The sequence below is a fragment of the Meriones unguiculatus genome, chromosome 11 (genome assembly GCF_030254825.1).
Source record: "Meriones unguiculatus strain TT.TT164.6M chromosome 11, Bangor_MerUng_6.1, whole genome shotgun sequence".
Taxonomy (NCBI): domain Eukaryota; kingdom Metazoa; phylum Chordata; class Mammalia; order Rodentia; family Muridae; genus Meriones; species Meriones unguiculatus.
Window position 1 is genome coordinate 9530549 of NC_083359.1, and position 13289 is coordinate 9543837.

Sequence of the window (13289 nt, forward strand, 5' to 3'; positions counted from 1 at the left end):
GCGGGAGTGCCAGGACAGCCAGGGCTACACAGGGAAACCTGTCTCAAAAAACCATTAAAAAAAAAACAAAGATTTACTAGGAATAGTTTTGGAAAGAGTATTTTTTTTTTTTCCAGTTGTGCTCTTTCCTTGGTCTTTTCCTCAAATATTTTCTTTTTGTCCACATGCAGGCACTTTAGTGAGTTTCTGCGAAGTCACCATTTCTGTAAATACCAGATTGAAGTGCTGACCAGTGGGACTGTTTACCTGGCTGACATTCTCTTCTGTGAGTCAGCCCTCTTTTATTTCTCAGAGGTAAATTTTGCATTTTCTTTTATATTCTGCTAGAGTACTCCAGCCCCATGCTGGGGCTCTGTCTAAACAAAATGACGTCATTTTCAAAACAATTGTTTTAGTTTGTACTTAATGGCAAGGGTACTTTAAATTAATAGCATGTTTATCAGATTAAAGAAAAAGCTCAGTGTAAAATAACCCTAATTTTTTTTAAAAAAGCACTTTAGTTATGCTAAAAGAAAATACATTATAAAAAAATATTTTGAACTGTTTTATATTTTAAAGCCGTAGAATTGGAGGCTGGAAATACCTCAGCTGGCAGAGTGTTCTTCTAATGTGCACAAAGCTCCGGGTTCAGTCCCTAGCACCTCATGAAACTGAGCTTGGTGGTGCAAACCTGTAATTCCAGCACTCTTGTCATTCATTCTTTGCTATATAATGACTTTGAGGACAACCTGGGCTAGACAAGGCCCTTCCTCAGAAATAAATAAATTGGAGCTTGGGAGATAGCTCAGTAAATAAAATGCTTGCTGCTGTTATGCCCAGTTCTCAAACCCCAAAAGACCAGGAATGAGTACACTCCACTGTAAATACATGAGGTTTTTTTTATTACAAGTTACAAGCTGCAGCTTGGGCTCACACACCCCACCGATGAAGCGATGAAAGACTGAGAGCCTAGAGCCCCATGCTCAGGTTAGTTGGGTGATTTAAAGATTCTGGTTCTTCCCAGCATGCCCAAAGCAGGGGTGATTCCTGCCTGGCAAGCATCTATTGGTCGAAATGCAAAGGGGATGTTGCATTTTGAATTGATTGGCTATAGGAAGGTCCCCAAACCTTTAATGATCTGGTGTCCCTCCCTAGGGGGATGGGCCAGTTCCCTAGCAACTGTGTCTCTAGTGGGTGGGGAAAGAATGCAGTAAGGTGAGATCTTCCTCTTAGGGCATTACTAGACTTCACCCATCCAGCCAGCCTTAGTTCAGGCCTTAAACTTCAAAATCATGGCCACCAATTTTTAATTTTTTGGTCTCTCACTGCACAAGCATGAGGATGTGAGTTTAGATCCAGAGAACCCGTGTGAAAAGCTGAGCATGGCAGCATACATTGGCATGCTCAACATTGGGAAGTGGAGACAGGGGACTCCAGGGAGCCTTGGCTGTTTGGTCTATCAGTTGTTGAGCTTTGCACTCAGTGAGAGAACCACGTCTCACAGAGTAAGGTAGTGGGCAGTAAAGGAACATATCTCATGTCAGTCTCTGAGCTTTCGTGTGCTCTCACTTGAACCCAGGTACCCTCATGTACGCATGCACACACACTAAATAAGAAAGCCATAGAACTGACTAGTTCATTCCATTGCTGTAATTGCAGGCCAGATTTCAGTAGAAAAAAAGAAAAGTAAAATTTTCTTTCCTATGTTCACCATTTTTATTTTAGCTACTTAATAGAATTTTTAAGTATAATATTTGAAGCAAACTATAAATATGTCAATCTCTTTGAGATATATGTGGTATTTTTTATTCATTTTATTGAAGTCTTTAAAAAGTTCATTAGCATATAATCATACATAATAATGAGCTTCATTATGGCATTCATAGATGTCATATATTTTAATTATATTCACACAAATACCTTGTTATCAATCCCCCCAATTCCCTTCCTTTTCCCAACTGCCCCCCAAGTTGTTTCTTTCTCTTTTGTGTATGAGTGTGTACTTGTCCCCAGTGAGTTTCATTAGGGTTTTTTACAGAAGCATGGACACCTTACCATTGACTTCACCACTGAAGAAAATGTGTCTCCCTCCACTATTCATCACTAACATTGTATAAATCTTTGGGGATCTTTATGGCCCGGTGAGCCCTTTTTTCTACAACAAGGTTGTTGAAAGAGCCAGTCTGTAGAGACTTTGTAAATAATCACCGCAGCTGTGAGTTCAATAGGGAAACAGCCACGTTGTACCTGGAATTCAGTGTTCCACGATCACTCATCCTTCCTCCAGCTCTAAAAGTCTTTCTGACTCTTCCTCCATGATATTCCTTGAGCCATGGAGGGAGTGATGCAGAGAGCCCATTTATAAACTTTTAGCATATTCAACAGTTATTTATGGGGTATGTGTAATCCCCATTGAGCATTAGAAAAAGAAGCTTTTCAGCCAGGCATGGTGTTTCATGCCTTTAATCCCGGCCCTGGAAAGGCAGAGGCAGGAGGATCTTTTTGAGTTCCAGGCCAGCCAAAGCTACAGAGTGAGAACCTGTTTTAAAACAACAACTCTCATCAAAACTAACAAAAGCTCTGTTCTGTGTGTATGAATATGTTACTTAGAAGGCAGCTTGACAGGTGCATCATATTTGTTCAGCAAAACAATAGCAATAAACCCACTAGGGTTTGTGACCTTCTTAGCCATGAACTTTTGATTGGGTTCTAAGTACCAAATGTGGATTCCTTTCCTTGAAGTGGGTATCCAATACAATCAGAAAAAAGCTGACTTGCTGCATAACAGACATTATTGTACCGGTGGGCACATTTTGCCTGGCTGGTCAGGAGTGCTTGGACAGAGTTGACAGTCAAGTAAGACTGCAACACTTCCCTCCCAGCACGCTGCATAGAAGGGCTAGCCAGCAGGGAAGACGCTTCCATTCCACTTGAGCTTGATCTTGCTCTATCATGTGACTAGAGGGACTCCTTCCGCAGTGCAGTCTTCCCATCTGGTTCTAGTGGGCAAACGGCTGCAGTGTGTTTTGAAGGCCTCGGGGCCTCCCTGCTCAACAGCTTATAGAAAGATAGTCCACTCTGGCACCTAGATTTGGTTTAATAACCTATTCCTTCTGGGAGCAGCATTATCCCTCCACAGCAGGTGAGGCATACAGCTTTATAGAACTGCTTATTAGGCTTTAGCAAATGAAATTTTTTGTGTTGTAAAACTAAAAACAACCATTGCCAGGCAGTGGTGCCACACACCTTTGATCTAAGCGCTCAAAAGGCAGATCTCTGCGTTCAAGGCAAGCCCCGTGTACAGAGAGAGTTCCAGGACAGTCAGGGCTACACAGAGAAACCCTATCTCGAAAAAACCAAAATAAACAACAAAAACAAATGACTATTATAAAGATTGCTATGGTGGGTTCTAGTTTAACCGTCTCCAGAATCGCTTGCAAAACAGATGCTTGAATTGTGCCTTTTTGCAAAAGTGATAAACACATAGTAGAGTTGCTTTTCATTTTTTCTTTTTTTGGCCAATGGTTGAAAACAGTATTTGTTCAGCTTGTCCTCATGGAGTATCCTAATGGAATGGTAGTTGTGACTAGATGTGAAAGAATTAATTCAGTTAGTTCGCTGTCATTATTGGTGAAGCAGTATGAGTCCAGATTTGTCTAATTTTTATTCCAGTGCACTGAAGTTTGCATCTCCATGTACACAGTGTGGGTTTTTGTTGTCCTTGTTAACTTTATTCCTGTCTCTCCTTAAAGAATATTTAAGACTTGTCTACCTCAAGTTTGTATGCGTTGCTGAAGGGTGTGGAGTAAAGGGGTCCTTTTTACTTCAGTGCTAACAATGTGAATTATACGTGGTGAGAGAGCTGCTTCTTGTCTCACTCTTCTGTGTTTTTCTTCCTAGTACATGGAAAAAGAAGATGCAGTGAATATCTTACAGTTCTGGTTAGCAGCGGATAATTTCCAGTCTCAGCTTGCTGCCAAAAAGGGCCAGTATGATGGACAGGAGGCACAGAATGATGCCATGATTTTATATGACAAGTGAGTTTGCTGGGTCACTATGTCAGCAGGTGTTTTGAGCATTCACTATACACAGTGATAATAACGTTGAACAAAGTCCATTTCTACTGTTAAACGAGCCCACGGGACATAAAAGCTGCTTTGCATGTGGAAGACACAGAGCTCTCCAGTGGGAGAACAGAAGTCCCTGTTGAAGAAATTGAGGGTTTTTATATAGCAAGCAAGACCAGAGTGGTGCTCAGAAAGGCTTCGCAGACAGAAACTTTTTTGGCTCCTTAAGAGTAAATTGAAGCTTAGGGCCATGTCTCTGTGTTTGAGTAAGAAGCCCTCTCTTGGGGCTGGATGGCTTAGCTGCTAAGAGCACTGCTGCTCTTAAAGACTGGGGTTCCATGTCCAGCATCCACATGGCAGCTCAGAAGCACTTGTGACTTCGTTACAGGGGACTCAGTGTCATCTTCTGGTCTCTTCAGGCACCAAGCTTGCATGTGATGCATAGACATACATGCAGGCAAGATGCCCACACACACAAATAATAATAATAATAAAATACTTAGAATGTCATCTTAAAATAAAAACCAAAAACGAAGCAGAAACCCCACCTCAAGCAGAAAGTAGGTGAGCCGTTAGGGGAGACTCCCAGCCTTAACCTGTGGCCTCTTCCCGTGTGCATACACGCGCGTGTTCACTGGTGCTTGTACTCACGGGATCATACACACATCCACATATGAAAAGAGGAAGAGAGAAAGAGGAATTGAATTTTTCCAGGCAACAAAAGCTTGAACTCAAACATTAAACAACAGCCTTGACACAGTTTTAAAAAGTGGAGAAAGGTGGCATTAAGGGAGCCTGCGATCAGATAGAGTGTAGAGCCCAGCAGAAGAGCCTCTGCTTAGGAGCCAGGACCTAAGGAAAAGCGAAGTGAACTTGGGTTTGAATAATAGAAATGGTATTTGGAGAACATAATCGGAAGTCCACTAAGCTTATTGTAACATATTGGAAAGAGTAGAGATGTATTATACTTTCAGTCTGCATCGATAATAAACACTAGTTTGTTGTTGTTTTGTTTTGTTTTCAGTATTTTTTTTTGGTTTTGTCTTTGGTGCTGGGAATTGAATCCATGGCCTTGTACATGCTAAGCATGCCCTCTGCCTCTGGGCTACCCCAGCCAATTTCTTATTAGTTTCTTACAATGACAAAAAGTTGGAAAAAAAATCTTACTGTAAATAGAATTAAAAGCATCTACTAAGGTAAGTGAGAAGACTGGCCAGCGCTATCACAGGTATTGTTGCCTGGCAAAATTCGGTTCATTCTTTACATTTGTCTTTGATTTTTTTGTGAGGAAATTTGTTGTTTGTATCCATAGACAAATGTAAAGGTGTGACTTGGGGATTAAAAGAACTTCACAGACTGGAGAGATGACTCAGTAGCTAAGGGTACTTGTTCTTCAGAGGACTCAGTTCTTGTTCCCAATCAGGCAGCTCATAAGTGTATTTCCATCTCTAGGGGATGTGACGGCCTCTTCTGGCTCAAGGAGCACCTATGCATTTAGCACATTCACATAGACAACACACACACAATTAGATAATAAAAGCAAGACTTCTATGTGCTGTTAGAAAAGGACAGGACTATCTAGACCAGTGGATGCTAAACACAGGACCACAGAGTCACGTTAAGCTGTCTGTGTGATATTCGGCTGGAGGGGTGTCTCAATGGTTAGAGCATTCGTTGGGCTTCCCAAGTTGTATTCCCAGCACCCACATTTTGGTTCACACTATCTATAATGCCATCTCCAGGGGATACAAGGACTAGGCACGCATGTGATACACATATATTTGCAGACAAAACACCCAAACACCTAAGTAAGTTGAATCTTTAAAAAAAAAAAAAAATTCCACTAGGGTCTTGTTACAAACTCACTTGCAGTGCTGTGTGTTAGATTCTGATTCAGCAGGTTTGAGGGGGAGACTCGGGAATTCTTATTTTTTTGAAAACATTTTAGATAATTCTGGTAAATGATCAGATTAGGAATCTAGTTCATGGAGCACATTGTTTCTCAGAGTCATAGGGCAAGGTGGTGGTAGAAGAGATCTAATTCTTCCTGGTTAGCCCCGTGCGCACTGCTGTGGTGGGTTAGTGGGAGGTTTTAGGGGAGGACAGTGGTGGCTGTTGAAATGGGAAGAAGTGAATTTGAAGTTTGGTCGGGAGTGCCTGGAAGTTGAACTCATGGAAGAGTACGTGTCAGCTCCTTGCTCTCGGCACAGGAAAGGTGCTTTCTGCTGAGAGAACATTTTCTGAATACTGGAGCCGCATTCATTGCAGGCTGGGCACAGTAACTGCACAGGGCAGCCCCATTTTCATCTTGGGAGTCATTCTCCAAACATCCTGTTGGTGCAGCTGTTTTGTCAAGGTTGTCAGGTTGGACTTTCTAGTGTTCTGCTTGTTCCTTCCTGGTTCCTTTGTACATCCTCCCCCCTTTCGTGTTTCTGTCATAGATGGAGACAGCCGCTGCTAGAATGTGGACTTTTCTTTTCCTCGCTTGTACTGCTTTTGTATATCTATCATCAGAGGACTGAACACGAGTTGCATTATGTCCCACTGTTCAGACTCTTTTGGGTTCTCAGTAACTACTTTTTCCTCTCTGCTCTAAATCATCAGCAGGTCCTTTTGAGTTTACTCCAGTTAAATTCATCTGCGTCACCTATAGTCCTGTTCATTTTGGATTCCCAGGTGCTTATCACTCTACTTCATGGGATGGTGGTACACTCTCACTATTATCTTGTGCACAGATCTTTGGTGATATTTTTCAGGGAAAATGGCCGGGTCTTAGGAAAAATTCTTAAAAACTTTTTTTTTAGGTCCTAGACAGAAAACAGGTACCCACTAAGTACATGTAGCTGGTTGATTTCTTTGCCTCTGTATAACCTGACTCACAATGCAAATAGCAGCAGCTGGCTTGGTAGCAACTAAAGGTGTTTTTGGAAGACAGGTGAAAAGTTGCAGCTTTCCTTCCTAGAGGAAGTGAGAATCGGTCAGCACTTTTCCTACCTAGTTCTGTAGTTGAAGGTCTGATAAGAGTGTAAATAAGACAGCTGCTTAGACTTGTGTGTAATTTTGTTTTACTGTGACTCTTTCTGCCATAGGTACTTTTCCCTCCAAGCCACACACCCCCTTGGATTTGATGATGTTGTGCGATTAGAGATTGAATCCAATATCTGCAGGGAAGGTGGGCCACTTCCTAACTGTTTCACAACTCCGTTACGTCAGGCTTGGACAACCATGGAGAAGGTAACCAAGATCTCCACATACTAAACTATGAGAAGTTTCACTTGTGGAACTCTGAAAACAGACTGTAACAAAGCAGTGGGAAGTTGAAGCTGCGCAGCAGAGCAGAGACTGTGAATCTCGACCTGGTGTGCATCAGCCCCCTTTGTCAGCTGTGGCCAGACTCTCGCTGGACTTCATTCATCTAATGTCAGAGTTACACAGGGTTAAAATGAAGTAATGATGTAAATGATTATTGATGACCATCACATTAAAAATATTAACTGTTCTCAGTATCCAAGTGGGTTCCCTAGTATGGAGGACAAGGATTATTTCTGACATGAACTCAGTGACTGGCTCACTAATCTCCCCTTCTTCCCTGAGGGAGGAGCAGCCTTGCTAGGCCACAGATAAGGACATTGCGGCCAGTCCTGAAGATACCTGTTAGGCTAGGGTCAGACTGAAAGGGAGGAGGACCTCCCCTATCAGTGGACTTGGAAGAGGACAGGGAGGGTGGGATTGGGAGGGAAAGAGGGAGGGGACCACGGCCAGGATACAAGTGAATGACCTGTGATTAAAATAAAAAAAAAAAAATGGTACATCAAAAAAAAGATTAACTGTTACTATATATCAGTATGAGATAAAATTAATTTCTAAGTATTTGGCAAATACCTACTGATCATCAAAATTGAAACACTGATTTTATTTATTTTGATCACTTTTTGTGATATCACTAATGACTTCATAATGTTAATATTTATGAATAATTTATTCTAATGAATTAGAACAGATTTGTCAGGAGTTTTACTAAAGTCCAGGGCAAACTCATGAGTTTATGTCACTAAAACTTGTCATGCTTATCCAGGTAAAAAGAGATTGATTAAGCACTATTCTAAAGTGCCATATCTTAAAAAACAAAAACTGAACTTAGATGCAGAGGAGGTAGCTCAGTCAAACTTGAGTTAGGATCCTCAGTAATTTCTTTTCTTTTCTTTTCTTTCTCTTTTTGTTTGTGTGTTTGGGATTTTATTATTTTAGTTTATTTATTTTATTTTTAAGACAGGGTTTCCCTGTATAGCCCTGGCTGTCTTGGAACTCACTCTGTAGACCAGGCTGGCCTTGAACTCTTAGAGATTCACCTGCTTCTGCCTCCCAGAGTTCTGGGATTAAAGGCATTTGCCACCGCTGCTTGGCTAGCCTTCAATAATTTGAGAAACCAGGTATGGACAGGTGGCTTCTGTAATCCTAGCACTGTGGACCTAGAAACAGAAGGATCCAGCACATTGGTGCTCCTTAACAAATAAGGTGGAGAGGTAACTGAGGAAGACACCCAAAATATGTCTCTGAGTTCCACATGCCCCACAAGAAGAAACTAAATTTAAAAGAGAGTATAAAAGACAGGTTATTAAAAAGCTAGAGATAATGTAATAAAGTATCAGTAACAACCCAAGCTAGTAACTCTTTCATGATTAAAAAAAAAAATCTCTGATTTTAAAGGGAAGTCCAAGTCTTGAGAAATATAAAAAATATATAAACTTTTAATGAGAAATAAAATATAGAGAAAAACAAGATATAGTTGGGTATGGTGACACTCAGCCTGCAATCTCAGGTAGGTAGAAAGATAAAATGTTTAAGGCTAGGGGATACTGTAAGACCTGAGTTTGATTCCTGGTACTCAAAATGGTCTGAGTGGGACACATTTGTATTACCCGTGCGCTCAGGAGGCAGAGACATAACCCCTGTGGCTCACCAGCCAGGCAGTAGAGATTAACTGGTGATAGAGACCAGGTTCCTGAAGGTTATATTCAGGGTACGCTGGCGTAGTAAACACAAACGGAAGGGCTGGGCAGAGTTCACAAGGCAATTCCCAGAGCACGTGGTGGAAGCAGAGAATTGACCCTTGAAAGTTGTCCTCTTACACAGGTGACTTGGCCCGTGGACACCTACTTACACATACACTAGGCGTGCATGTGCACAACAATAGATATAATTAAATTGGAAAAGGAGAAGAGTTAAACTTGAATCCCCTAGCTGAATCCCCCACTTCCTCTTCCAACTCTTCTTCTAGCTGGCAGGAAGTCTCCCCTGCTAAGCGATTGGCTTTATTGATCAGGGGACCATTGGGGAGCAGGGTTTATACAACATTAAGACAGGAGATTCTCAGAACTAGGTTTGCAACCAGGTAATGTGGGATCAGCATCGGAATTACACAATAATCTTAGTCTACATAGACACGAGCCACCATACCTACCTACCCTGCAGTAACAGGGTTACTGTAGTTTACAGTAGCAGACCCTAGCAGGTGGATGAGCAAAGGATCTGAAATGAAGCCTTCAACAAATACTTTTGAGTATTTCTATATTAGTTAAACATATGGGGCTTTTGACCTTTGGAACTTAGGTCTACGAGAAGACATTTTAATTATAGAGAGGCATATCAAGCCGGGCACGTTAGCACGCCCCTGTCATCCCAGTGCTCAGGGAGGCGGAGTCAGGTGGATCTCTGTGAGTTCGAGATCAGCCTGGTCTACAAAGTGAGTCCAGGACATCCAAGGCTACACAGAGAAACCCTGTCTCAAAAAACAAAACAAAACAAGACAGGCATATCAGCAGTTATGTTAAGTGCTGTAATGGAAAGTAAAGTGCTGTAATGGAAGTCTGTAATGGAAAGTGAAAATGATAAACATGAGGACTTACTTAGCATCATTAATAATTCTTAAGTGATCATAAAAACATGCTGCCATTAGTTATTTGGAAACAGATAAGAAAATGAGCATCAGAAAGCTTGTGTGGGTACAGATAATCTACTGCCAGCGATATAAATTGATACCATCCCTTTGGTAGGTACATTCGTCATGTTTTTGAAGGTTGAAATTCAACTTAGCAATCAATCATCTTTCATCTCTGTGTGTGGGTCTGTATACCTGGGTGAAGGTACCCAAGGAGGTCAGAGGTGTTCTCTCTCTGGAGCTGGAGCTACAGGTGGTTAGGAGCCATTTGATGTGGGTTCTGAGAATAGAATTCGGGTCGTTTTCAAAATCCGCTCAAACTCTTAACCACTGAGCCATCTCTCCAGCCCACACTTCTTGTCAATTCAGAACTAAAATCACTGCGTGGTAAAGACTAGACTGTGTTTTCTCACTGTGAAATGTTTAATGGCAGTGAAAAACTATACAAAAGGATATAGTATAAGAGGGAGAAGTACCAATATTGCTGTTAATGATAGGCTTTTAGGTAAAGCTATTTAAAGTACTAGGTGCATTTTATTTTCATCTCTAAAATGTTGTTCCTCTTTCAGGTCTTTTTGCCAGGTTTTCTGTCCAGCAATCTTTATTATAAATATTTGAATGACCTCATCCATTCAGTTCGGGGAGATGAATTTCTTGGAGGGAATGTTGCACTGGCTGCTCACGGCTCTGCCTGCCTTCCTGAGGAGTCTCACTCAGGCGGTTCCGATGGCGCCGCTGCTCAGGTACTAGCTGATGGCAATCTTCATCAGTGGGGAGGGAGGCACAGCGAGCCTCTCCTTCACGTGCTAGCAGCAGATCGTCGTCAGGCGTTTTAGGTAGTAGATACGAGATAATAAACTCCGCTTGCTTATGAATTCTAGTCAGGCTGCCAGTGGTTAAGCTTACGCTGTACTATGAAGTCTCACGCTCTTCATTAAAGCTGTGCATCTGCTTGACAGCATGGCTTTTTGTTTTAGTGGCCAGGTATGTGTGTGTGCATGCACAAGAGTGTGCAGAGGCCAGAGGCTGTTACTCCCAGAAGTCATTCACCTTAGTGTTGGTGAGCGGGTCTCTCCCCGGCCCTGGACTTGCTGTCAGGGTAGGATGGCTGGCCAGCAGTGCCCAGGAATCGTCCAGTCTCCACCTCCCCAAATGCCATGACCTGCATGTCTTTTGGATTGACCTGACTGTGTTGACGGTGACATACACAGAAAAACCTGGGCTGGGTGGGCTGTGCACTCCAATGGAGATGCATTAGCAGCCCAGAAATTCAGCATGTTTGTTATATACAGCTGAAGGGGAGGTGGGTTTATCATATACATCTGAACCTCAGGGGGCCTCTCTGGGGGAGCAGTCTAAGCTGCAGTCACCTAGGAAGCAGCAGTCATGGTTGTATTCTGCATACACCTGTCAACATCCGGGCTTGGACCAAGGGAAGGCACTACCCTTCTCATGGTCCTGAGGCACTGGGCTCCTTGATGTGGTCATGTTCATGTCAACGGTGTACATTCCCCCAGGGTGTTCACTCAGGACTTCATCTGGGATTGTAACATTCCACCATGCCCAGGTTGAGTGCGAGTCCTGGGGGTGGATCTTACATTTTTCTTTTCTTTTCTTTTTTTTTTTTCTCTTTATTTATTTATTTCTTCCTTTGGTTTTTGAGACAATGTTTCTCTTTATAGCCTTGGTTATTCTGAACTGGCCTCAAACTCAAAGAGATCTGCCTGCCTCTTCCTGAGTGCTGGTTTTTATAGCAAGCGCTTTAATCTCTCCTCAGTCCAGTAATCAATCGCTCAGGAGCTCTTTTTACAACTTGAGAAATTTCAATAATGTAGCAAACATTTTTTTATTAATTAATCAATATACATCTCCATCATAGGTCCCTCCCTCCTCCCTTCCCAGCCCCACCCTTCCTTTCTTCAGAATAAGGAAGCCCTCCTACCCAGACACCCCAGCTCATCTTCCTGGGGAAGATAAGGACTGAGTTCGTCTTCTTCCCCTGTGGCCTGGTAGCACAGTCCCATCAGGGGAAGTGATGAAAAAGCATTTTATTACTAGCAAACTCAAATTGTTTTCATTTCTTTTGTGCATAGAGTGCCGGCACACACATGTCACAGTGTGAGTGTGGAAGCCAGAGGCTAACTCGAATTAGTCAGTTCCCACCTTCCACTCTGGGTTCCAGGTGTGGGTCATAGCCTCCATAGGTGACCGCTTACACCTCACCAGCTGTCTCATTGTTTGTTTTTCTCACTGCTTTTGGGTTTGTTTCTAACTAGACTGCTGTGTTATGACTTACTCTTTTTTGTTTTAATGTTGGACAGCATACCTTACCTGATTCTCCCTAAAATTTATAGGAGGTAGAATATTCCCAAGACAGCCAATCAGAAGGAGGTATTGAGAAGTTAACTGAGGGCCAGAAGATAGTTCAGTCTGAAAAGGCACTTATGCCATCCAAGTTCACGTCACAAAGCCCACAGAAAGGTAGAAGGAAAGAATGTGCTTGACGAGTTCTCCTCTGGCCTCCAGAGGCACACTGAGACATGTTGCCCACCCCCCACTGCATGCAGCCATGGACACAGACAATAATTGTGTAACTGATTTTTAAAATTTATGTGTTCTGTTGACATTTCAGAGTCCTCTCATTTCTCCCCTCCTTGTAAAGTTGTGTCTTTTAAATTTTGAGACAGGATATTACCATATAGTCTTGTCTGCCCAGGGCTATGTAGACCAGGCTGGCCTCAAACTCACTGACCCACTTGACTGCCTCTGAGGGTTAGGATTAAAGGTATGCACCACCATACTCTGCCCCATTCTTTTCTCCATTTCCATTCCTTCTCAGATAATTAATTAATCAATCTATCCATCTATGTACTTATTGTCTATCAACTGAAGACCAGTTGACAGATACTTTCTTCTTCCTAAGTCCTAGTCTCGTGTCCTTTTGCTGGTTGCTGCATCCACTCTGTTTAATCACAGCTGCATACATGAGAATGGATTGGAGGGCTATTTGCTTGAGTGAAGGCAATATGTCAGTGGTTTCCGCTGAGAAACAGGACTCCACGTCTTTCTTCAACCCGCTTGCAACTCCTTTTTGAGGCCTCTTCTCCATCGGCAGTGGCATGGTGATGGCTCAGGCCTTGCACATAGCCACTGCAGCTGTGGGTTCGGGAGTGCAGCACCCTAGTCATGGGTGGAAGACAACATTTACAGCTTTCTTCCTCATCCTTTAGCTCTTCCATTCTTTTTGTGCCTCTTCTGCAAGCTTTCCTGAGTCATGATACAGATGTCACATTTGGGGATGAACC

The 13289-nt window shown here is 42.5% G+C and overlaps 1 protein-coding gene across 2 annotated transcripts in view; it reads left to right on the forward strand.

The window, feature by feature from the left end:
• The window catches only part of Akap10 (A-kinase anchoring protein 10), a 55627-nt gene that overhangs the window by 23433 nt on the left and 18905 nt on the right, over positions 1-13289 (forward strand). For both annotated transcript variants that reach the window (XM_021639169.2, XM_060363572.1), the window contains exons 7-10: positions 171-294; positions 3880-4016; positions 7136-7280; positions 10554-10727. In XM_021639169.2, the coding sequence (XP_021494844.1) occupies positions 171-294; positions 3880-4016; positions 7136-7280; positions 10554-10727 (580 nt within the window). The remainder of the gene's footprint in view (positions 1-170; positions 295-3879; positions 4017-7135; positions 7281-10553; positions 10728-13289) is intronic.